The 25,624-nt window shown below is 40.3% G+C and overlaps 3 protein-coding genes and 1 long non-coding RNA gene across 4 annotated transcripts; 1 reads left to right on the plus strand and 3 right to left on the minus strand.

The window, feature by feature from the left end:
- Window positions 1-5,629: 5,629 nt before the first annotated feature.
- On the minus strand, window positions 5,630-6,823 carry LOC113009316 (uncharacterized). The gene is made up of 3 exons (XR_003270155.1): window positions 6,377-6,823; window positions 5,920-6,305; window positions 5,630-5,812 (listed from the first exon to the last, which is right to left on the minus strand). It is a non-coding gene; the product is annotated as an uncharacterized LOC113009316 (long non-coding RNA).
- Window positions 6,824-8,587: 1,764 nt separating this feature from the next.
- On the minus strand, window positions 8,588-9,950 carry fkbp2 (FKBP prolyl isomerase 2). The gene is made up of 2 exons (XM_026147483.1): window positions 9,380-9,950; window positions 8,588-9,008 (listed from the first exon to the last, which is right to left on the minus strand). Exon 1 carries the CDS (start codon window positions 9,821-9,823, stop codon window positions 9,407-9,409), a length of 417 nt encoding a protein of 138 aa, XP_026003268.1. The 5' UTR covers window positions 9,824-9,950; the 3' UTR covers window positions 8,588-9,008; window positions 9,380-9,406.
- A 62-nt stretch (window positions 9,951-10,012) lies between these two features.
- ncbp2as2 (NCBP2 antisense 2 (head to head)) lies at window positions 10,013-11,739 on the plus strand. The gene is made up of 3 exons (XM_026147484.1): window positions 10,013-10,027; window positions 10,633-10,766; window positions 10,863-11,739. Exon 3 carries the CDS (start codon window positions 10,913-10,915, stop codon window positions 11,216-11,218), a length of 306 nt encoding a protein of 101 aa, XP_026003269.1. The 5' UTR covers window positions 10,013-10,027; window positions 10,633-10,766; window positions 10,863-10,912; the 3' UTR covers window positions 11,219-11,739.
- Window positions 11,740-11,807: 68 nt separating this feature from the next.
- Window positions 11,808-25,624, minus strand: meltf (melanotransferrin). The gene is made up of 16 exons (XM_026147482.1): window positions 25,324-25,624; window positions 24,547-24,701; window positions 24,043-24,142; window positions 21,232-21,414; window positions 20,095-20,248; window positions 19,915-19,982; window positions 19,613-19,797; window positions 18,240-18,405; window positions 17,992-18,143; window positions 17,411-17,507; window positions 17,119-17,313; window positions 16,604-16,757; window positions 16,059-16,126; window positions 15,771-15,931; window positions 15,388-15,580; window positions 11,808-14,949 (listed from the first exon to the last, which is right to left on the minus strand). The coding sequence occupies exons 1-16, from the start codon at window positions 25,364-25,366 to the stop codon at window positions 14,882-14,884; spliced, it is 2,142 nt and encodes a 713-aa protein (XP_026003267.1). The 5' UTR covers window positions 25,367-25,624; the 3' UTR covers window positions 11,808-14,881.

The following is a 25,624-nucleotide window of genomic DNA, read 5'->3' on the forward strand; positions in this document are numbered from 1 at the left end:
TCCGTGAGTTTCCGGCCCTAAATAAAAGCTTGCTTTTTGTTAAGACCAGTATTGTCTTTTTCCCGCCATCTCTGATGATATATGGTTTCTAGTCCCTCCGGAGTTCTGTAGTACTGATAGAGACTAGGAGTGTAGGCTCATCTTGACTGTCTTAATACACATCCTGTTGTTGAGCTCGCAGGTATGAGTTGTTATGTAGTTTGAACAATTCCCATTGCCCCCTCCAACATCCCACACCTCACTATTTTGACACGTAGCCTGTGGTTTCATTTCCAGATGATATTCAGCTCACATCTGACGTCTTATTTTGATTTTTTTTTTTTTTAAAGGGGATGAAGGTGTGAAGTGTCAGGCCCGGAGTGACAGCCTTTTGATCAAAGCTTGAGCCAGCTGTCCTCTCTGTGGTTGTTAGGAGCATTTTCAGTGTTGCTGATTGGATCCTATTACTGTTATTATTGTCGTTCAGTTGTGTGAGCTATATTAATATTTTTGGCTCATTGCTGCTCTCAGCTTTAAGTGCTGGTTACAGTATGGTGTCCAGTGTAAAAAAAAAAAACATGGACCTGCAGAATGATTCTGTCAACTTTTTAAATTCTTAAATTGCATGTATTTGAAGCTTTGCCCACACAGGGTTGATGGGGCTGACAAAGCACTGCTAAATGTGTCTACATTCATTTTGGATAACTCCTTTAATAGTGAGTTTACTAAAGGATAGGTGAGGAGAAGTAAGGATTCTGCATACTGCTTTATGTCCAAAAAGAGAAAGAAGAAACTTGATTTGAGGCGTTCATTCAACTGGTACTCTAATCTCCAGAGTGTGTTACCAGTGACAATGAGTCCTGATTAGAACAAACACTCGTGGTGATAATGAAGGACTGACAATAGGTGCATTAGTTGCATAATGGCAAGACACTGTTGCAGTATGATCTCTGTCAATTTGGAATAATGCATGTTAATGCAGTTTGCTTTCCTTTGTTGAAAACTGGATGTTGACAGTGCTGTAACAAAAGACTTGTATCAGGTAGTTTCATTTGAGCATAACTCATAATAATGATCATAAAAAGGTGTCTGTTTGGACAGCAACTCTAAGTCTTTGCTATTCTTTTCTATGTCTTGTTCCAGCTGAGAGATCCTGTCTGTCATAACTGCTGGACTGGTGATGCTTGCAAACAGTTACGGCGTTGGTCTCTCGATGGGAAACGTTGGCCCTAATATCACGCTCCACAACACTCTCAATACCCTACAGCTTTCTCCAGAGCAATACCTCATCTTCTGTGCTCCCAAAGTGCCGCAGTACATGTGTTACTTGTGCTCGCTCACTAAAGATCAATGTCAGCTGAGTGAAACACTTAGGGGAGTTTAATTTGAACGCACTCATACCTGTGCATCTTCTTTTGCTCCAATTGCAGAGCACCTAGTCCCTTTGGTAATCATGTTAAGGCTAATTGAACACAATTATAATTACAGGAGATTTTCCTCAGTCACTTTCAGTTGTGCACAGTCCATTTCCTAACTCTGATCGATCAGCTCATTTACAAGCTGGTTTACAGTACAGAAACTTCCCACTAGTTTGCATGTGTATATACACTATATGGCCAAAATTCGCCTAGTGAAAAGAGCATAGAGAGCTTCATGTAATGGGTTTCCGTGGCTGAGCAGCTATATCCAAGCCTTACATCATGTTCTCCGTCTCACAATCTGATGAACGAGTCTGGGTTTGGCAGTTGCCAGTTAGTCTGACTGCAGGGTGCCCAATGTAAAGTTTGGTGGAAGAGAGATTATGGTGTGTTTTTTTCTTTTCTTTTTTTCAGGAGGTTCCAGTCAAAGGAAATCTTAATGGCTCAGTTTACCAAGACATTTTGGACAATTTCATACTCCAAACTTTGTTGGGATGTTCAGTTCCCGTTGCAGCATGACTGCATCAGAGCACAAAGCAAGGTCCATAAAGATGTGGATGAGCGAGTTTGGTGTGGAGGAGGTTTACTGGCCTTCGCTGACCTCAAACTGATAGAACACCTTTGGGATGAATTAGAGCAAAGACTTGTGAGCCAGGCCTTCTCATCCAACATCAGTATCTGACCTCACAAATGAGCTTCTGCAAAGAATGGTCAAAAATTCCCCTCAAACACTTTCCTAAATCTTGTGAAAAGCATGTCCAGAATCTTGGTGAGCAGGGTTTTTTGCTTTGTTGTTTTCGATTTAGTAGGTTATGGTATTAAATGTAACCTTTGTGCTTTTAAAAATTTAAATAAAGGTTGCTCTTCAGATTGCATTTATTGAAGTCTGGCACAACTTACGATATGGTACAAATACTGGTCAAAGGAGCTTGTAAAGAAAAGCGTCTGGACTTCTTTAAGTTGCTTGAAGACGTTTCACCTTTCATCCGAGAAGCTTCTTCAGTTCTAAGGTCAAATGGTGGAGAGTCCCAGATTTAAACCTAGTGGGAGTATCCCCCCAAAGAGGGACAAAAGGACCTCCTGATGATCCTCTAATCGCCTGAGCCAAGGTGGGAAAATGGGTGTGGGTCCCAATCAGCCAGGGTTTCGGGTGAGCTCATTGTGAAACCTGGCATTAGAACTGAAGAAGCTTCTCGGTGAAATGTCTTCAAGCAACTTAAAGAAGTCCAGACGCTTTTCTTTACAAGCTCCTTTGACTACGATGACCTGGATGACTGAGAACCTTCACAGACATACAAATACTGGTAATTATATAGCACCTTTCCACTCAATTTGTGCACTCAAACCACTTTCTGCTAAAAGTCTCATTCACACAATAACACACTCAAACTCCAGTAGGTGCATTAGGGGTATTTCAGGGTTCAGCATCTTGCCCAAGGTTACGCCAACATGCAGACTAGAGGAACTGGGGGATTGATCCACCAATCTCCCTGTTGGTGGATGACCTGTTCCACTACCTGAGTCACATGATATGTCAGTTCATAGGAGGCATTGTAGAACCACTCAGAAGGGGGCTGAATGCTTTGAAAGGCACTTGAATGAGTACTTTCATTATCCTAAAGCCTTTTTGTAAATTTATCTCAAGTATTTTGAATTTCAAGTAATCTTTCAAGCCAGAACCAAACAGTGCCAAATGAAGGTTTTTTTTCATCATTTCCATCTTGAAACTCCTTATTTGTCCTAACATCTTTTCCTCATCCATAGAGAACATGATATACTGCATACAGTACTGTATATTTATATAATTCTGTTGGTGGGATGCTGCCTCTCAGCAGGCTGGGGTCCTCCTTATCATCTTCACATTTTAGCTGTTGATGTTTAGGCCAAGCTGCAGCTGTCAAATGAAAAGCATCCCGTGGAGCCAGTGTCTACAGGTTCACATCAAACCCTGGCAGACTCCATCTGCTCAGAAGGCAAGACCTATATTTATCCTACCTTGAAATGCCTGACTGTAATTGCATCAGCTAGTGTAGGTATCAAACTGAATCATACACTCCTTTTGTTGGGAGAAAACTGTAAAAAACCCAGGAGAAATAAAGACACAATGAGACAAAGTTACTTTCTTTGCTAAACGTGTACACGGGTGAGCTGCTGAGAACAACTCACACCATGAACAGAGGCTTGGCACTTTTTATAGGAGAGACAGTGAGAACAGGATAAGAAAATAACAGATAAAATAAACAACTCCATATGTGGTGCTAGTCTCGTCAGCAGAGAGCTGGGAGAGATAAAACAATATGTCCCAAAACAATATGTCTTTGCTGGGAAAGTCTAAAAGGATAATTCTAAACTAATCTAACCATAGACAAAGGGCAGACAAAGGGCATCTTTGTACATTTAAAAGGTAAAGAAACATAGAATCATTTTCCTGTAACACCTTTTTTTCTTCCTTACTAAAATAATTTGCACTTTAGGTTCCTCAGTACCTACATTACCTTCTTCCTGTGAGTATTAACAGCAAAAAGTTTAAACTGTGACTTTAATGTTGGTAGATACACCAGATATAACGCTGCAACCAAGGGATTAGCTAAGTTTCATTTATCAACCTGACTGAGCATGTAGAGGGAAAAAAAGCTACAAAGGGCTAAACAAAAGACACATTAAAAAAAGAAATGTAGAATAATTCCTTGGTGAAGCAACACTGAGTGGCTGCTAAAGCTAAGAGACAACTACAGTTAGGTGTTGTCATCAGTGTTGGTCAAGTTACTTGAAAAAGTAATCAGTAATTAATTACTGATTACTCCCCCAAAAAGTAATCCCGTTACTTTACTGATTACTTATTTTCGTAATTAATTACTTAGTTACTTTTTAAAAACACGATTTACAACCTGAAGAGGTGATAAAGTGATAGATCTTTCAGCCCAATTCTACTTTTTCTACATAATCCATCATACAAAATGTAATCAAATGGAAAAGTCTCTTTTTTTAACTTGTTTTATCAGTTTTAATCTTTTAACTTTATGCATCAAGCAAAACATTTAATTATATGCAACATTCTCTGACTTGAATAAATTAGTTTAACATTTAAACCTATTTTCTACACATTCCAGCACATAAAATAAAATATTTTTTGTGTTTTCACTCACTCTTTCAAACAGATGCAAGTAAAACACAGCACAAAATAAATAAAGTCAAAGACTCAGCGGTCCTTTTGCTCTATTTTCACCTGTAAAGCAGGAGCAGGGTAGGCGGAGGGTTACCCTGGTGTAGGTGTGCTGCGGTCAGTTGAAGAATCTGCGCGAGTGTCTCTGTGAGTTTCCCATCACGTCGTAGCTACTCGGTGCTTGCTCGGAAGTTTAGGGGTTTTTTTCGCTGTAAAAAGAAGTTTTCTTCCCACGCACGATGGACGCTAATGTTTGTCACTTTTTATGGAATCAAACTCAAAGTAAGGTCAGTACTTCCACACTTTAAACGCTGCACGCTCATACTCTCTCCCGCACTCGATATATTATCCATTGTTGATCTGCACACAGCTGCTGTCACCAACGTCGCACTTGCTTACGTCACTGTCATGAGACATTCTCGCCAAAAAAAAAAAAAAAAAAAAAAATCACGGTTTTAGTAACGCAGCGTTCCTACGGGAAAGTAACGGTAATCTAATTACCGATTTTGCAATAGTAATCCCTTACTTTACTCGTTACTTGAAAAAAGTAATCAGATTACAGTAACGCGTTACAAGTAACGCGTTACTGCCCATCTCTGGTTGTCATGGTCCTGAGTCTGATGACTCAGTGGGTCACCCTAACTTATATCTTACAGTGCAGCTACCATTTCTAGATGCCTCAATCGAAGTCCAATTCTGACCACTTGTGTCATATCACCACAGACCTTAAACTTGTGCACAGCGAACATTGGCTTCAGCTTGAAACTGACCCAAATTCCACCCCCCCGGTGCTAAACCAGGGTCAGGAAAGAAACATATCTATGTGTGACCAAGTGGTCGGCGGGGTTATGAACAAAATAAATAAACTTGACAACGCCACCTAGGGGAATTACACCCCCAGGAAATATATTTAAGAAAAATAAATAAAAGGAATAAAAGACCGCACAGATTCAAGGATGCACACTGAGGCAGGTTGGCTTCCAATATTAAAACAGTTTTATTTATAGAAATAAATAAAATATTATAAATAATATTTTATAAATAAAATATTAAAAGTCAAGATGTAGCATCATTATTGATAGTGTCCTACAGTAAAAATAAACAATCGTGGAACTTGGACTTACCAGCAGCCGTGGAACCAAAAGAAAATCACACCAAAAGAATCACTGCAGACCACCCAGTGCTGTACAAAAGAAAGTGTGAAAACGACCCACCATCTTAGGTCCCAGGGCCACTGGCTCGTCCTCCTTCACTGAAATAAAACACAGAAAAGTATGTTAAAAGAATAAAAGGACACTGAGCGTCAGGCTCGCTACAAATCATAAAAAGACTAAAACACTTTAATAAAAGAAATCTCACACACACACACGGGAAAGGCTTATTCCCCACGGGTCAAACTACCACTCGTGCTGGTAATAATTATTCTCAGGCGTAGGCCGGTCTGGCTCCCCACCGGCTGAGACCGGCCACCCAGGCGATTTAGAGTCCCAGCACGACACTCGGGCAGAGAATCACTTCAGCCCGATCACAGAAGCGTGGGTACGAGCAACAGTCCAGGGTAAAATAGAACACCAGGCGAACCCAAAAAAAAGGTAAGCCTACTTAATAAAAACAAGATAAGACAAAACAAGACAAGACAGCAGACTCCACCAAGGGGGAGTTCACAACAGCAGCTGAGAAGGCAGTCCACTCTTCCAATTTAGGTTGGACAATTTACCATGGAGAGGTGAGTACAGCAGTGAACCCTGAAACAGATAAGTGTAACCTTAAACTCTTATCGCTATGAATGCTAATAAAAGTAGTTCTAACAGCTTACCCCAGGACCGGAGGCACTATACTCTCATTGGTGGAGATACCACGAACACCTCTCTCCGCAATGGCAGAATTAAACAGACTGCTGCGCTACAACAGGCCGGAAAAGGATATTAACACCAATTCCAGTATTCGGAGGGAATCCAAGGTTAAGCGAGAGCATACCTGTAGCTGTCGTATAATCGGCTCTTGCTGATCAGTCCGTCGCAGTACGCCAGCATTTACTGCTGTATCGTACCAGAAGCTCGGGAGGAATCAATCCAACAAGACATCGGCTTAGCTTTATACAGGCTAGCGCCACCCTGCAATCAATGTGCAGGTGGGTTCCCAATTAACCCGATCACCTGATACAAGGAGCGAGTGCAGTGGAAAGAGAGCGAGGGTGGTAGAGCGAGCGAGAGAGAGAGAGAATGAGAGAAGAAAAACAACGGAAGGCGAGTAGCCCATCTGGCTACATATGTGTTTATCTGCCATAAAGCACGATTTAAAAAAAAAAAATGCAAACAAAGTGGCAACATGGTCAGTGTAAGCAGACTAGTTGATTCCTAGAATTATTAAATTACTAATGGCACATTTGTTCATGAAAACAGGCTGCAGTCAGGTGCTCTTGGACCCTTCTCATCCAACTAGGAGCATGCCGGAAAAGCGACGACGTAGCAGGTTTGTTACTGTCCATATTTTTAGGGAGTTTTCTTTACGATGGGAAAATGTTTTATTCTGTTTCTTTAAGTTCCCCAAGAAGTATGATAAATGTTTTTTTCTGATAAATTTGTTAATACTTTTAGCTAAATTTTTTATCCATAAATGTACGTTTACTAATAAAACACCATATTTCTGTCATTATTTTAAGGATGTGGAAATGTACATACAATCAATATCAGACTCCACCAACAAAAAGGCTCTCAAAACAAATTTATGTATGTGAATTTTTGCGTGTATTCTTATAATTGTTACCTTTTTCTTTTACCCCTGGCTTTGTGTGTTCATGTTCTGTTGTTTTGTATACTTCATCTGTTCGTATGTTGTATACTAATTGTTTGTTAAATAAAGTTTATAAGAATAAAAATAAAAAAAAGCGACGACGTTGCTTCCGTTTCATGTGTCCGTCCTTTGAAAAAGTCCGGGTACAGCAGCTTCTAGATCGCGTTAATGGCGCCGCCTGTTGGTATTGCTGACTGTAGAAAACACGTACAGTGATTTGTAAAGTCATCGGTTGATATTCAATCATTGCCAAAATACAGTCACTGTTACCAGCAGGCAGACTGTCTGTGACAGTTTAAAGAGCTATTTGCATAAATCACAAAACCCCAAAAGCCTAAAAAAGAAATGTAATAAATGTTAATAAAAACATTAAAATACTATTTTGAGTCCTGTTTCTATTACACAAGTGCATAATCACGAATGAACTTCAATTGTTTATTTAAAATCATACTAAAATATGTATTTTAATGAAAGTTCACACCAACTCAAAGTCAACAAAATAAATAAATAAAACAGCAAATTTGGCTTTTATGCCAAAAATAGAGATTTTAACTAATTAATATTACGGTTTTAAAAGTCTTTTTTATATATATATATATATATCCACCAAAAGACTGAACGCTTGCTACTATTAAACTGACTCATAGTCACATGACCACTGGTGCAGCTGTTGTGTGAGATGTGGTGCCACGCTATTGGCTACTGCACTTTTATTCTTATTGGCTACTAAAGGATCAGTGCCCCACTTTACCTTCCTTCTTTTGCTTTTTTTTTTTCCAAGTAGCTTATTTTGTTAATAGAAAGTGTGTGTGTGTGTGTGTGTGTGTGAGAGAGAGAGAGAACTTATTATTAATTGTTTTTATGAAGCTGAGCTCTCATAGGCAAACTAGTCTCCAGGCTCCGTAACAGACATTCAGAGCTCTTTTTTTGGATTTTGCATGCCTTTAGCTCCATTGTCTGTCAGGATGAATTAACACTGCATACTACTGAGAGTCTTCCATTTTGGGGTTTTCTAGTTTCAATTAGAATAGCGCAAACAAAATTTGCATGTTTGCAACAGGATGCTAGTAAGACTTTCAGAAAGCCTGCAGAACTACTGCTAAAGACCATAAAAAACAATTGCAAGTCTGCTTGAAATTAAAATAGAAATAACTGGGGGTTAGCTAAAAAATATATGCACAGTCCTTTTATTTCAAGTAGTAAAAAAAAAAAAAAGAACTCAAAACAAGAAAAGTACTAACAAACATTTTATTACAGAATTCAAATTCTTACAGTGAAAAAAATGATCCTAGTCTGACCCGACTCCCACTTCACACTAAATTATTTTCTGAACAAAACCCCCCAAATAACAAAAACAGTGTGCAGATGTGAATAAACCCGCTTACAGAAAATTAAAATGAAATGAGATGAAGAGACGGCACAGCACAGTCAGGATACAGGACATAGCTGCTCCTGTCAACCCTCACTCTAGAGTTTAGCTGGTACAAACAGCCAGTTCTTGCATCTTCTCAATTTCAATTCAATGAATCAGAGCATAAAAAGCAAAGCTGGTAGAAGGAAAACAGGAGCTTTGCTGACTCTTCTTTCACATTTGCCTTTTAATCTTCATCAGGTGTCACTTGGTCTCCACTTAATGCCGCAGCATCTCCTGGAACCTGGAAAAATAAAGTTAAAGAGCATATTGTTATAGTCGGGGTAAAAAAACAAAACAAAACCCAGTCAGTGTGTGTCCAAGGACATCATCCCCTAAGCAAATCGCGAAGATTTTTCATATGTATAAGTTACATTAGTTATATAGCTCTGTGTTTTTGCTTTAAGGATATTAATGCTTACAAACGTCTAAAAATGCAGAAGCTACCTCGCCGTCAGGCTATTTCTTTTACCAAAATCTCTGCACGTTGTTTTCTAGCTGGATCTGAACTTATGAAAATGTTATCTGGGCCACTTTTAGGTGAATGACCACTGAAAGCAGCAATCCTTTCTGCAGACTTTGTTTGCCCCTCAGGCTGGTGTGTTAACATCTTACCGTTCTCAAAGCTGTCCTTCTTCTTCGTCAGAGCTCGGATCTCCTCTCGATGCTCAGCAGCTCCACTTCGAAGATCAGCGTCGCTCCGCCGGGGATCTTTGGAGGGGCTCCCCGGTCTCCGTAGCCCAGCTCAGCGGGGATGACCAGCTTCCTCTTCTCGCCCTCGCACATGCCCAGCAGGCCCTGGTCCCAGCCTTTGATCACCTGGCCGGTGCCCAGGGTGAAGGTGAAAGGCCTGTCGCGGGGAATGCTACTGTCAAATTCGGTGCCGTCCTCCAGCTTTCCGGTGTAGTGCATATTCAGCACGTCTCCTTTGCGGGATTTGATGGGGCAGTTGTCCACTCGCTTCTTGATGCCGATCTGCAGCTTCTTCTTCTCGGCTCCACTCACCGCCGCCGGGCTCAGGGAGAGCACCGCCACCGCGAACAGCACGTACACCCGCATGGCTGCAGTACCGAGTCTGACGAGAGTGAAGCTAAAAGACCAGCGAGCAAAAAATGGGGGGAAGCAAAATGAGAAACGAGCAGGAAATCTGCTCTTGAAAGCGGATATACGTAAGATACGACCGGATGTCGTTTACCGGGTGGTGTTACTACAAAACCCGTCCGGAAAAATTACCTGAAGTTGGATTCACATTGGTTGATTCTGGTCGGTACCGTGTGGGACTAAGTTCCCTTTTTCTTGTCACTTATACATAATATATATATAAATATGTCTTTTTGTTTTCTAAAGACGGTAGTTTACTGTTATTGACAGTTTTGTTGTTGTTCTTGTTTTTTTAAAGCAGAAATGTAAAGAAAATAGTCTAAGGACTAAGGCTGTAATTCTCCAATTTGAATGTGTCATTCAGCCTTGTAAATCCTAGCAACCGTCTTAAATCAAGTTACATCCTTTTAAATTTGTGAAATATTTACTTTACTTGTTATGCCTTAGAAATTTAATATTATGCATCTGGAATGTCTTGTATGTTTTGACGCTGAACATTTTTTTCTATTAAAAATTATTTATTACAAATTAAAGTAAAAGTGTGTCTTAAATCTTAAAAATAGGATATTAAAGTAAACTGCGTATTTATTTTGTTGTGGTATGAATGGCCGTATTTACCCTGGAAGACAGCAGAGGAAACCCTGAGCCAAGTCTCTGTCCACATTAACAGTCAAAAACCAAGTTCACATATGGCAAACTGTTTAAACTGCTTTCAGTTCTGTGAAATGCAATTAATTGAATTTTAATGGAAACATTTTAAATCCAAGAAAACAGTCGTTTGATGATCCTGTTTCTTTAAGAAACACTGAACGACGAGCACGAAACCGACTTTAGCCTCATCCCTCCCACAGTCTGCGTTACGTCACCCACTGTCACTCAGTGGTCACCTGCTTCAGCTGAGGTACGTACGTCTAGTTCTCTCTGTGTACTTAAACTTGCATCTCCACGTACTCGACACTTCGAGGGTCAATAATGGGTTTGTATGTGGGCTTTACAGGGCTGAAACCCACGGGGAGAACACGGAGAAGCTAACAGCCAGTTGCCACAATGCTCGCTCGCCTGTTAGCGTCGCTCGTCAACAACCTTCACGTCGTTGAGAAGTTGGCGGAGTCTCGACCGATTCGCAGGGCGGCTCAGATCACAGCTTATGCTATCACCAAGGCTCAGATAGCCGGACGGGACGCCTCGGACCGGGCCTTGCGCTCCCAGACGCTACGGCAGGTCCGGGACGAGGCCAGCAAAGTGCCCGGGGATCTGGGAGAGATCAGTGGCCGCCTCAAGAGAGTCAGAGACACGTTTGTGAATGAGGTGAAGTCAGGCTGGAAGGACGGATCCAGGCAGGTGAAGAAGTGAAGAAGACAAGCTGGTTGTGGGATGTGACCGAAACGCTGCTGCTTGAACTAAATAGAACTATTGTGTGAGCACATTGTGTCAGCATGGGACAGAGACGGCGTGCTGGTGAACCATCACCATCAGGGTGCGCTCAGGTGGTCGGTAATGTCTGTACTTGCAATCTGCAAAGTCAGTTTATAACAAACTGTGGTTAGAAAAATCAATGTCTTTTTAAACTTCTGAAAACACGTGGGAGCTTGAAGTGTGCTCTTTACCTCCCACAAACTTCTGATGGTGACGTGGACGCTGTGTTTAAGTAAAACATTTTGTTTAGAAGATTTAGATTGGCTTCTGATGAGGTCTTCTTGACATTCATCCCTTGTAGCGAACTGTGCAATCATTTGTCCGTAACACATCATCCTGCCAAAGAGCCTTTTCTGGCTCTGTGTTTCTAGAATAAAAAAGTATTCATATTAAGTGAGATGTGCTGTGTAAAAAGACCTTTTAGATGTGACTCAATCAATAAATATTATAATTCAAAACTGCTGATAGTCTGCACCTAAATCCCATCTTGATTGTATTAAACTGCTGTGGTGTACAGAGACGCAATTACAAATATGTGCAATTGCCCAGAAACTTTATACCTCATAATCAATGGGTGAGTTTTACAGTAGGAATCTGGTCATATCAGGGAAAGCACACTTGCTACCAAATGAAAATAACTTCTTAGTAAAGGAACACTTTTTAATTGGTGTACAGCATTAGTTGATTAAACTTCAGGGATATTGATTTGGTCAGTTTAGTAGCAGAAGGGTTTTATAGTTTCAGCTACCTTGGTGTCAATGAAATAGTCTTATTGCTGCCCCTCTAATTATCCCCAAAAGAGTAGGAATTTTACAGGTGGAGGCCACTGACATTGTTTCCCCTTTTTGTTTTTTTTTTGTTTTTTCTTTCACTAGTTTTACATTTAGCTGCTACTGGTAGCATGAGGCAGAAGTTGTCCATTGGATTGAGATCTGATGACTGTGGAGCTCATTTGAGTATAGTGACCTCACCATCACGTTCAACAAACCAGTTTGAGGTGATCTGATCTTTGTGACATGGTCTTTGATCCTGCTGGAAGCAGCCATCAGAAGATGCAGTCAGTAACAATTCTCAGGTAGGCTGTGGCATTGAAGCAATGGTCAGTTTGTCCTAAAGGGCCCAAAGTGTAAAAAGAACCCCCCCCCCCCACACACACACACACACACACACACAAAAAACTCCCAATATCGTTCCGCCACCATCACCCTGAACCTTTGATATAAGGGCAGGAAGGATCCATAATTTCATATTGTTTATACCAAATTTGGACCCTGTCGTCTGAATGTCACAGCAGATTTTTGGACTCACCAGACCAGGCATTGTTTTCTAATTGATTATTGGGTTTGTTTGTTTTTTTTGGAGGGGGGGGTTGTCCTGATCTCAGTGGACAGGAGGGGCACCCAATTTGGTTTTCTGCTGGCATAGCCCACCTGCTTCAAAGTTTGATGTGTAATCTGTTTAGAGATGCTCTGCTGCAAATGTTGGTTGTAAAAAGTAGTTATTTTCTTTCTGCTCCCTTCCATCAGCCTGAAGAATTATTGTCCCCTGAATAATAAAAATATTTTTACCCAGAGAACTGCTGCCAACTGGATACTTTTAGATCATTCTCTCTATATTCTAGAAATAGTTGTGTGGAAAACTCTCAGCAGATCAGCAGCCTCTAAAGACTCAGACCAGCCCGTCTGGCACCAAAAAGTCACTTAAATCAACTTTCTTCCCAAATCTGATGCTCAGTTTAAACCTGAACAGGTCACCTCCCTCATGTTTAATTGCACTGAGTTACGGTGATGTGATTAGTCGGTTAGATATTTGTGTTGAACAGTGTTGAACAGTTGTGCCTAATAAAGTGGCCACAAAAAAGATCCTCATGGAGAGAGAATTTGAAACACCTACAGAAAAGTGAAAAAAAAAACAACACTGGACAATTTTAAAGAAGGCTCTACAGAGTGCATTTTGCAGTAAAGAGCTTTATTTCATTAGAAAGAGCTTTATTTAGAAATACTTGTGCAGACACACTGGCCTGGCAACTAAATATTAGTCACATGTTCCATCATTTCACATAGAAATACATGTCTTATCCACAGAAAGAGAAGGCATTGGTTTCTGACAACATGAGTCAGTACATATACACTGATATGGCACCTGAACTTCATATAAAAATAAATCTCTTAACATAGGAAAAATTCACATCCAATCAGCATGTTAACAACAGGAAATAGCATCAAGCAGCAGCAGCATCCAACAGGTACAGTGAACCTGAGCAAAAACAGTCATTGTTAAAGAGAGAGTAAGTGAGCTGTTTGGGTTGGAAGACATGCGATCACACTCTGGAATGATTAAAGGAAAATCAAACCCCTTCCTAACCAGACTAGACCTACAAAAATTGAAATTAAACAATTTTTTCAAGGTTTTAAAGTCCAAATGACCCAAACAAGTCTTGCACCAACACTCCTCTGTCACTTCAACCATCCAGAAAAACAAATTCGCATTCACCCTCCGACACAAACCACAGGGTGTCTCCTTCATGTTCTCCCCAAAGTTGTTGGAACCTGACAGGTTGTGCTGGTTTTATTCACTCCATCTGTGAAAAAACGGATAAACTGCAAAATGTGCAGAAAATGGCTGGATGGTGGAACATGTATTGTCTGCTGACACTGCTGTTCCCGATCAAATGCATCAGATTACAATCAATAATGAGAAAAAAACAGATTTCACTGCACTGGTGCAGGCTTGATCGCATCATTTAAGGACTTAAAATTTAAACATTTGAGGAGTATACATGAAGCAGACAGCCTACGGACGCACATGGAGTTGCTTGTCATTACACATTCGCAGCACAGCTCTGTGTGCAGGTCACACTAGTCCATTTTCACTGATATGGTATTAGCTTACAGTAGAAACAGCCTGGAGCAAGAAAAAGGCTGTGCTCGTATGCAGTATTTACAGTGCAAGTGGCAGCAAAGCAGCAATCTGACTTGTGGACTCACAGGAAACCTTGGGAAACTAAAAAGTCGGTGTGAATCCAGTTATAACTGGATAGGTCAGGACAGTTTTAAATCTTTAACGGCTCACACGTGAGCTTAAAAGTCAGACTGCGCTTTCTTTGCAAAGCCAGATTTGGAGAGACGGTGCTGCATTACCCACTTACAGTAACAGATGGCAGCACATGCACTGATATGGCAGCTCACCTTTAGTAAACAAAGCGGCAGCAGCACGTTCCCCTATTTGGCTGACAGTCGACTGGTAGCTTACTCATACCTCTGCCACAAAAACAGGAAGCGTTGTGCATCAGCACTACTACATCTCACATCCGAAGGCAGCTCCGACATGCCGTCCTCTCGTGTGTTTAATTAACATACAATCAGGCAAATACAGAAAGGCAAAGGGCTCCCAGGGCAGTGAATGCATTTATGGTGGCGGGGGTTGAGTGGACAGCAATCAGAAGAATTAAAGCCTGGACATTAATGTGGTGAAAAGAGGTGAATGAAAAAAAAAGGAAAAGAAGTGACAGTTGTGTCTCAGAAAGGAGAGCATACAGAAAAACAAAAAAGGGGAAAGGAGTGGGGAAAAGAGTAGCCGTGTAGGCCTGTCATGCTGTCGTTACATCCAGTAGTTGGTCAGCATGAAGCTGAACAAGGCAGTTGGCAGCAGCCACACAGAGGACGCCACTGGAAAAGGAGAGAGATCAAGAAGTATTAGCGAGGCTGTACATGAGATTTATTTTTATGTTAATGAAGCAATCCCCGAGACAGATGGCCGGCTTTTAGTCAAATTTAAGTTGGAACAAGTTTTCTTCAACTCTAGATCTCCATTGTCTTCAATCTGTTTATTTTTGTCCATCAGTGGAACTTTTTGTATCAGATACAAAGCACACATTTTTTTATTCCTTGCAAACTTTAAGACAGAAATTTAGGACAACTGCACTCTGGCATTTCAACTTAAAGAGGCCGCTGCATTGTTTCATTTCATTTTCCATCATCTGTCTTAAACTCTTGTGTGAGCATGCCATACTTCTACTAGTTTCCCCATTTCCAGTCTTTATGTTACACTAGGCTAGTGCCTGGAGCTTCAGACTTGACATACATAGGTTAGCATGTTGGCTTTACCTGCATTCGATGAGCTGCACTCCAAGTCAACCAGCGAGTCCAAGTAGACCTGGCCCAGCCACTCCTGGTAGGTCTTTCTGTCAGCAACACCCACGAGACGCACAGTGGAGTCTTTGAAAATAAGATCTGTACCTTTGTACACCTGTGAGTCAAACATCTTGAAAGCAGTACCTGTGTCACTGCCAAAATATGTCTGCAAAGAAACACATGGATATAAAAATTTCATGGGAAAATCATGCTTGACAGAGTAATTCATGCTTTTGGATGCCCAGTTTGAATTCTCAGACCTCAGAGCATCCTTGAACATACTGCCAAAAATCCCCAAACTCTTATTCTGAAGGATCTCTGACTCTCACAAAGAACATTCAGATGAACAGCATTACCTGTGCTTGGTCCAAAAGTCCATAGATAGCATGGATGTTCATGTCTGGGCGTACCATTACAGCGTGGGAAGGGACTCTGCCCAGGTTGCAGTATTTATAATGCGTTACCTCGGCTTTACCTTCAGACTGACAGAGCAGCTGGAAATCTGAAGGCAGCAGACCTACACAACACAATTCAGATGACTGACTTTAATGTAAACATGTTTTTTTTGTTTGTTTTTTTTATTCTCCCTAAAATAGGAGACGTTTAAAGGTGAGCATCTCAAAGTCCGGTGTTACTCGTCTTACCGTCAGTGTTTTCGAGGACAGTAGAATGCTTGACGAACGCCACGTCTCCCTCTCCTTTTGCCACACACCTGAAACGACCGGATAAACAAACACATGCAAGTGTTGCGTGAGTGCATTAATCTTCAATAGAATTTATACTTTATAATTTGGAGGAGCTGTGGCATGTTTCCCATATACACAAATATATCAGAAATGCTTCTGTGATTTGGATCTGTATGAAATTTCCACTGCTGAAAATTGAAAGGTAAAGACCTTCCAATAACCTGACAACCACCTATATGCAAGCACTTGGCGACAGTGGGAAGGAAAATCTCCTTTAAACAGGACAAAACCTTGTTTCTGCTATATTAGAAAATATTTTAACAACATCCTCTTAAATTATTTGATACACTGTCAGGGCAAAATATTGCTCAAAGCTGCTTTAACAAATGCTGACTTAAAGAAATGCAGTGTTTGTACAGAAGAGGGTAAAAAATGTCTTCCTTCAGTGAATGAATCCAGACTTCTTGATGCGGTGCAGTGGGCTTGGGGTGGGTTTTTAGTACCTGAAGGCGCCGTCGTAGCCATCATAAAGGTCTTTTCCTTTCTCGCATTTGTTCTGTCCTGATTCGTCTCCCACACAGAGTTCACACAGGCTGCTGGGGAAACCGGCTTGATTCGCACCTGGTACACAGCACTTTTCAAAGAAGTCTCCAACAGCTAAGCATCATGGGAAACATAAAATGCAAATTTAGAGACTGCCCTGACAATTTAGGCTCTATCTGAGGTAAAAGAGAGAGCAACAGCAGTGTTTGATCATTCCACTGGTGTTACAGTTTGACCATAAATGTGCCTAAAATTTAAAAAACTTAATCAGGGTTGTAATGAACTGGAGAAACTAAAAATAACACAGTTTTATTACAGCCTCTGCTATCAAAGCTCACAGTTTTCTATATTTGCCTCCTGACCACATCAGCTCATACTTCTACAACACACACACACACACACACACACACACACACACACACACACACACACACACACACACACACACACACACACACACACACACCAAACTGACCTTGGGGTATCTGACATTGTTGTGGGCTGATCAGACCTCTCTCCATCAGAACTGCTACGGGAATGTTCCAGCCAGCTGTGCGGCCATATCCGGTGTGACAGGAGCGACGGCCACGCAGGTCGTCTAGGTTACGAATGTCAGAACTGCTCTTTTTCACCACTGCAACTGCGTAGTATGAGGAACCATCATGGTCGTCTGGAGAAAGAAAAGAAAAAAACCCCACCTGCATGATTGCTTCTCGTCTGTGAAACCAGACCACTGTGACTGTATTTTGGAGTCTCTGTGTTTTTACCTGTGTAGCTCTCGCCAGTAGCTGGGACCAAGCCATAGTCTTTGCCTGCAGTGTAGATATAACCTCCATCCAGAGTGATGGCGTCGGCATCTTTGTTCTATAAACACATGACAAGGAAACGCTGGAGTAAAGATACCAGAACTGCTAGAATAAAGCATTTTTTATATCATTTCTACAAAAGTATTCTGCAGGCTGATGTATAATAGCTGTCTGAGATAAGTAAGTAACATATTTACATATATTCGTAAGTGCATGCTAGTTGTGAGGTAACAAGACAATGTACATGTGAGTATTATGTATCCTTAATATAGCAGTTTTGCCCCAAAAGGCAAAACTGCTGTGGGCTGTAGAACAGGGGTGGGTTTGCTGTCTACTGTGGGCCCACACAGTCATGTTTGCTATTTCAGTAAAGCTAAATGTTAGGCAATATCTCTGTGAAGGTTTTCAGTCAGGCAATATCATTTTATGCAGTAGGTAAATGCAACACTTGCATTACGTGACGTGTTTGTAGGGAACTGAATGCAATGATCTGAGTTATTGTCGTTTTAGGGACTAAGAACCAGTAGGGAGATTTCTGTTACCTTGATTTTCTTCATACAGTCAGTCACAGAGTCCCCGTAGACACAGTTAATGTTTGGAGTTAGCCCTTTACTCTGGAAGGCCACGCTCATGTCAGCACATTTCTGCTGCTCACCGCTGGATATCACACACCACCGCAGGGCATTTGGGATATCTGACATGGGAGGTAGTTGTAGGTTGTAAAGACAGTTAAATAGGTTTTAAAGCAAGTTAAGGAATGATCCGAAGTGTTTAATAAAAGATTGTTCACCTTTGGGATCACAGTCCATGGCCTTCAAAGCATTATGGTACCTATTACCCATCCACTTCTTGGGTTCATCTGAGTTAGCTGCCTTAAAGGTGGTGGCGAGATTAGAGAAAAGCACAGTTCCGTCTCCATAATCCGCCGATGAAAACATGGGGAAGTTTGACTTTTGCTGCAAACAGGAGGTCAGTGTCAATTAACACTGGAGTACTATGACTAGAGTGTTATTCAAATAAAACATGGAAGGCATTATCACATGTAAAGGTTAAGATGGTTAAATCCTGCCATATCTTAAAATACTTTTACACTTTATTCCAAACTTGACAACTTGAAAGCCAAGTGGTAACCATATGTTCACATGTATATAAACCATATGCCAGTGTTTCTAAGCTATTATTTCAGTTGGCCTCTAACACAGACTTGAGTGAAGTCTTACATTTTCAGCTCACAGCCAACCTCCAGTTTGAACTCTTAACTACACTAACACACCCACACACTCTATATGCAATAAGAAATGTAAGCAATCTCACACCAAGGCTAAACTGGTGACTATTGTGGAGTTTTATTAATATCACAGAGCTTTTGCCATTACTCGTGCTTTTAGCACTGAAGCTGGTAATTTGCTGTCAGTAGCATAAGTACAGTTAAACCGAGGTGCTTCAGATGGTCGAAGAACACACTCTTCCAAAATTATTATTGGAGATTGATTCAGGCTTAACTAGCCATCTGTACAACTGACAAGCACGTAACCAGACAGTAAGTGGAACATATGGCAGCACAGCACAGGTTTAATTGATTTTCAATTCTAATCTCACCTTTGAGAGACACAAACAAGGTCACCCAGGCTTGCTACTACCTCCGGAGGAATATTGTAATTTTAGGTATGTGTACATAAATGTGTACATAAATGTGTGTGTTTATTTGAATATATGATGTTTAATTCCATCTTTTTCTTTTAGGAGTTGCTATTAATATTAATTTTAAGTTGTTCACATTTGAATCACACCTTCAAATTTTAGTGAAGATTTTTAATTGACTTAAAATGTTTGGACAGCAGAACCTTGTAACACTAGTTTTGAAAAGTGCAAATACAATTTAATATTATTATTAGTAGTAGTAGTAGTAGTATTCAACCGATTATAAAATCAAATAGGTTCAGTAGCCTGAGTTTGTTTAACTTTACATTTAGTGACCATCTTTAATAATGATATTAATGTTTTTTTGTTTACATTTTTAATGGTTATTCATACTGTGTAGGTGGGGGGGGGGGGAAGGCTCTGACTTTCACAATGCAGAAAAATAACCCCTTGGCTTACTGAGGTGCTACTGATGTGCCATTAATGTCTGAATGTTCCTAAGGAGGGTTTGTTTGGACCTACCAGGCCTTCCATCAGCATGTTAAACACCACAGAGGGACTGATGTCATTTCTGACCACAACACCACGAGATGGGACAGGGACCAGGTTGCACCGGCTCCACTGAGTAACAGGAGCTCTAGTGCCATCAGGACACAGCAGTTCATAGTCTGAGGACTTCAGATCTTTTGCCCAGGTTGGACCACGACCTGGTGAAGAAGCACCTGGTTAAGTTACATCCTGAATGATAAAACCGGCTTAGTAGGAAACTAATTACTATAATAACCAACTAATGTCTGTCTACCCTTCACTAACTATGACTTTACCGTCAGTGTTCTCCCCTACAGTTGTGTCTTTGATGAAGGCCACATCTCCAGCACCTTCAGCCAAACACCTACAGAGACCAAGATTGTTGTGAAATAGAAACAAATTAACAGATATACTGGACTCATACCTAACTGTGTATCTTCTGTGTAAGAGTGTAATGAGTGTGAATGTGGGTTTACCTGAAAGCTCCTTCGTAGCTGTAGTACCTCTCATTGCTGCTCATCTCACATTTGTGCTGCCCACTTTCATCTCCTATGCACAGCTGACATAGAGACTGGGGCTCACCTTGGGTAGCTCCAGGGATACAACTGGCATTGAAGAAATTTGCAACACCTAATATGCAAACACACACACATGCAACGAAATGTTACTGTGACATGCAACCGGTGTATTACATTATTCTGTAAGAATATGTATTTTGAGAAGTGTGTAAAGTTTACTTTGAATGTTCAGCAGGCAATCTCAGTTAGTTTTATTAGCATTATCATTTTAATATTTTTCCTGTAGAGTTCATACACCGAAGTACCAAAATAAACACTGTGTGCTGTCGGTCCTGCTTGCTGCACAACAACATTCAATATTTAGTATTTACTGCTGTTTATACTTAGCTAGATTAATGCGATGGTGTTGTGTTTAGTATGTTGCTCTGGTTTTTTTTTTTTTGCTTGTTTTCTCTTCTTTTTCTCTCAACAGGTGATCCAGGAGATTTTTCTTTTTTCTCTTTTTAAGTGCCCTTTCTCACTGTCCCTGTTATCCTTTTTATCGTTAACTCGGTTTTCCTCGGTCTTTTCACGTGTGTTATGAATATCTCTTTTTTTTTCGGTACCGGTACTAGTTTTATTTTGTTGTATTTATCCACGACACCTTAAATGCCGGTCCGTGAAAATATTGTCGGGCATAAACCGGTCTGTGGCGCAAAAAAGGTTGGGGACCGCTGATTTATACAACCATTTGGAGGCTTTTACTTTAAAAACACACATCACTATGTTAATCATGATAACCTTCCTATGCGGGTATTTTTTTACTGCAGGTTCAACTTCCAGTTAAAATGACACAATGTTCCTTTAGTGTATATATAAATATATATATTCGCTATCATCTGATCATTTATTAATAAGTTCTATGTAGCTGTGAAAATAATTGTAGGCTGTGTTGTCCTGGTCACTTCGTCTTGTACCTCCGTACTCACCTGTTCAAGATTACTCCATAAAACAAACTTAACTCATGTTATTCTCTGCTAGCTGTACTGTGTTCCTGTCATGTTGTATTCTGTCTAAAATGACTAAATATTCAAAACTCAAACATGTCATTCATACCCTGTGGGATGTTGCAGCCCATCACGGACATGTAGCCTTGGTCTATCAAGTACCCTATGGGCATGTTCCACCCAGCAGTGCGACCTATCCCGGTGTGGCAGCTCTTCTTTCCTGCCAGGTTGTGGATATTGATGCCAGAGTTTTTTTTCGTCACTACAGCAACTGCATGGTAGGTGGTGACAGCTGAAGCAAAAAAGCACAGGTATTAGCAACCGCTGTATGAGACTGATAAATCTAGACCCACAAATGGTGTCTGACATGTTGACACTGAAGAGACCAAAAGATATCTGGGATCAAAGTATAGTTTACCACATCAGTTTTGAAATATCCCACATGTACAATTATTGTTGGGATTAACAGCAGTCATAATGTAACACACTTATCCTAGGTAAACATAATGGCTGACTTGGTCATTTGCTATCTCTATGAAACACTGTGCATTAATGTTAGTAGAGATAAGCCAGAAGATATAAACTCAATAGAAAGACATGATATAAAGAGCAAATGAGATATATTCTCCGCTGAGTTCAGAAGATAATCCTTTTTGAAGAGTCATAAAAGCTTAAAATGTCATAAAAGCTTCAAGAGTGACAAAAGATGAGTTTTACTATGTAATAATAGTAAAACCTTTACATATGAATAAAACATTATTCATATGTAATGCTGTTTATTTAGGCCTATGTGCTTGCTTTTTATGAGAAATCAAGCTACTCTTGTTTCATTAGCAACAAATTAACTAACCCTTACAAACTGAGCCAAAACTCAGAAATAGTGTGAGAAACTCTAAAAACACCATTACTGCTTCTGCGGGAATTAAGAGGGTGAGTAGCAGCCAGGTGTTCCTTATCAAATACATTCGATTAATTGATCATCAGTAAGTGTGAGCATCTCTATAAAAGCATCAGTTTTGACACAATTTTCCCAACTGTGGGTACCCCAGCAAATTCTCCCCAGAATGTGTGATGCTCAGACGAACTGCAAAAACAACACACTCTCACTCCCAAAGCGTAACATTTTACAGTACATGACAAATCCTCGATATATTACTCTTCCGGGCACCCAACACGTCCCTAGGTTACAAGATCTTAAAAATGAGGAAACATGAGAATCGTTTGGAATGAATCCACACATGTACTTTTGTTATACTTAAATCGCTTTGGAAAACACTATCCAACGTCATTAAAGTGCTGGTTAACCTTAGGGATAAGGTTGGGGTTAGGGCTTGAATACATGGTTGGAGTGTCATTCTACTGGATTTCATCCTTAACCTGTCGCATAGCATAAGAACGTGGAGGGTCACCTTTCACGTCCCTCAGGAACTTGACAAATGGTCATTATATTACGCCTCAGGAGTGATCACGGGCTGGCAGGCCTCAGTTGCCATGTTAATTTCAGAAGTTCATTAGAATTAGCACAATTAGAAAAAGACTAAACAAGTACAGATTGTTTGAAGGGTTGCCAGGAGAAAACCTCTTTCCTCTAAAAAAGAATAAGGCACAGCTTAGGATTTGCAAAGCTGCATCTGAACAAAATCACAAGGCTTCTGGATCAGTGTCCTTTAGACAGACAAGACCAACCTGGAGATGTTTGGCCATAACGTACACAATATTTGTCAAATACTGCAGGGCGCAGTACGCCGTTCAGACCTATTGCAGTCATGGAATCGGCCATATACTATGGACAGTGATCTGTGCCTTAGCAGCAAATTTACAACAGAATGTCTGAAAAAGTGATCAAGGTGTGGCAAAGGCCCATTCAAAGTCCAAACCTCAGCCTGATTGAAATGCTCTGTCACGACCTTAAGAGAGCTGTGTACAAATTAATGAGTGCAAATCTCAATTATCTGAAGTAGCTCTGGAAAAGGGAGTGGACCGAAATTCTCCCCAGTGATGTGAGAGCCTGATAAAGTTATACAGAAAGTGATTATGTTCAGTTGTTGCTGCTAAACGTGGTTCACTGAATCATGGGGTGTACTGCATTTTAGGTTCGTTTTTTTTTTTATTAATTAATTAATTTATTTATTTATTTATTTAATACCAAGGTGCAATATCTACTTGTCATATTGTGAATAGATAACCTCACTAGTCTCCTGACTGGTCCGTTTACAGCATCCTGCCATACAACTGCATTTGTCCCTAACCATCGGGAACCCTCGCGTTAACATTTATCAAGTTGAAAAAGTTAGCGTTCATCCTCCAGCTTCACTGTGCTAATGCGTTTATACTATGCTAACCATAGCTCTGTTGCTAGCCACCACATAGCACATCATTATATACCCGCTAGTCCAACTTTAATAACCCTACAAATGTCACTGCTGTTTAGTTTTGTCTTCATTTATGTTGGAAGTGACAGCAAAGCTGTAGGTTTAAAATTTTCAGAAATCCCTCAATCAGAAAATAGTATATTATTTAATCTTAAAATGTTTTTGGAGACTTCCTGTATACCACTAGAGGGAGCCCACGTACCACCAGTGGTATGTGTACCACAGTTTGAGAACCACTGCATTAGAGGTTGTATTTAAATGTTCCAATATGTAAAACCTTAAAACTGAAACAGGCTCAGCTTTTGTTTTCATTGTTTTGTTAGTTGATTGTAGTCTGTCTATGGCCAAAGAAACAGTTGTTAGAATATTTATTTTATTTATTTAGACATTTCTAGTTATTCTGTATTATTTAAACAAGCATGCAGTGATCGAAGGCCTTTTTTAAAAACTTTGTCATGTTCCTGTACTTATGCTGCGCTCAGCTAAGCTAAGAACCCGCTAGCTTCATCACTTCTCCTTAATTGTAATTCACTGATTTGGGGTCTTACAGCCAGCCTGTGATTCACTGCCAGCCATCTTAAACGAAGCTGTTTTCCCCAAGTTGTAGATGTCTTTGGCAGACATGGACAGGGCATCAGCTTCCTTTCTCTGCAGACAAAAATATTAATGATAGTGAAACACAGGACATAGGGCGTCAGCAGTAATGGATGACTCATTAACTCAAACATTGCAAAGATGATAACTAATGAAGAAATATTTGAAACAACAACAAGTCTTTACCAATGAAGGTTTTAAAATAAACATGAAGCTCCCAGTCTGTGGTTGTCATAAAAAAAGAAACACAAAGTGTGCATTGTGCTGATAACAGATCACCAAGTTATTGGTTCATGGTTTATGTTGTTATCTGAAGTCTGACTGTACTTTATGGTACTCGGAGCATTTAATCAACTTTAATGGGTCCTTGTTGGTCCCACATGACTGAAATAAACAATCTTCAAATTTTCTGGGTCCAAGGAAGCTTCAAGTTTGATTTCCTACCAGTTCAATCTTACCTGTAGTTTCTGACCGCAGTCCTCCACTGACGCTGCATTGACGCAGCTGAGGGAAGGACGGATGGAGGCTGTGCTGAAAGCCTGAGACATGGCCTGACATTTCCTCTGCTCGTTCTGTGAGATGGTGCACCATTTGATTGTGCTTTGGCCAAACACTGAGGGAGAGACAGAGGGAGTTATTCTGGCATTAAACTGTTACACCACCTGATTTACAAAAATTACATTCTGCTTCAGCACTGCTATTCCTAACATGGGAGCTGGGATCTAAAAAGGGTTGCAAAATAATTTACTAAATGGGAAAGGAAGCATATTTTTACTGCACACACGACATTCATTTTCTCAGATATTTTTCTCTGTGGTACAGCAATAAGGACTGAACAGTGTTATTCCTCCAGAATAGGGGATTATTCATAGAAATAGCTTCACTTTTATTGGTCATCAGTTAGTAAAGATGTAACCAGAAATAACTGTAATAATACAAAAGGCACCAGTACAAGGTAAATGTCCTACTTTTTAAACCTTTTGTAAGTAACGTTGTTGTGCACAGTTTGTCATTATGGTTTCTTAATCATTTTTGGTTAATTTTTTTTTTTTTGCCAAATTATTTAAATCTTAAGAGTCTTAAGAATATTCAAATCTAAAAGTAAAATTGTTTTTCTGTACATGGACACTCAATAAGATCCAACACAGGATCAAAGATCTTTCATATAAAAGAAAAACGGTTGCACCTTCTTTCATACATTTACAGCATATTTAGCTTTAAAAAGCCAGTCTTACCAGTATGTAGTATTAGCAGTAGTGTTCCAACTGTCCTCCACATGGCCACAGCCTTGTTCTTGTTTTCGCTCTGCTGGATGAAATAACCTCCTTTCTCCTCTCCTCTGCTTTATAAAGCGACTTCTGAGTCAAAGTCCTCCTTCAATCTCCAAGGCTCAGCTTAAAGTCCACGTGCAAAGCTTGTATAAGGCTGTATTTTCCACTGTTTTACAACTATAATAGTGTCTTGCAGGGATTAAAAGAAGATATTAGCTCAAGTTTTTTCTAGACTTTAAGGAGTGTGCCTCCCTGGTTTACCAGG

Source organism: Astatotilapia calliptera, chromosome 17 (genome assembly GCF_900246225.1).
Source record: "Astatotilapia calliptera chromosome 17, fAstCal1.2, whole genome shotgun sequence".
NCBI lineage: Eukaryota > Metazoa > Chordata > Actinopteri > Cichliformes > Cichlidae > Astatotilapia > Astatotilapia calliptera.

Coding starts and splice junctions, on each gene's coding strand:
- fkbp2 (XM_026147483.1), bottom strand. CDS start 9,823: ATGCGGGTGTACGTGCTGTTCGCGGTGGCGGTGCTCTCCCTGAGCCCG.
- ncbp2as2 (XM_026147484.1), top strand. CDS start 10,913: ATGCTCGCTCGCCTGTTAGCGTCGCTCGTCAACAACCTTCACGTCGTT.
- meltf (XM_026147482.1), bottom strand. CDS start 25,366: ATGTGGAGGACAGTTGGAACACTACTGCTAATACTACATACTG. Junction 24,702..25,323: donor ACTGCTAATACTACATACTG/GTAAGACTGGCT, acceptor TCTCTCCCTCAG/TGTTTGGCCAAAGCACAATC. Junction 14,950..15,387: donor GTGCAGCTCATCGAATGCAG/GTAAAGCCAACA, acceptor CTCCTTTTCCAG/TGGCGTCCTCTGTGTGGCTG.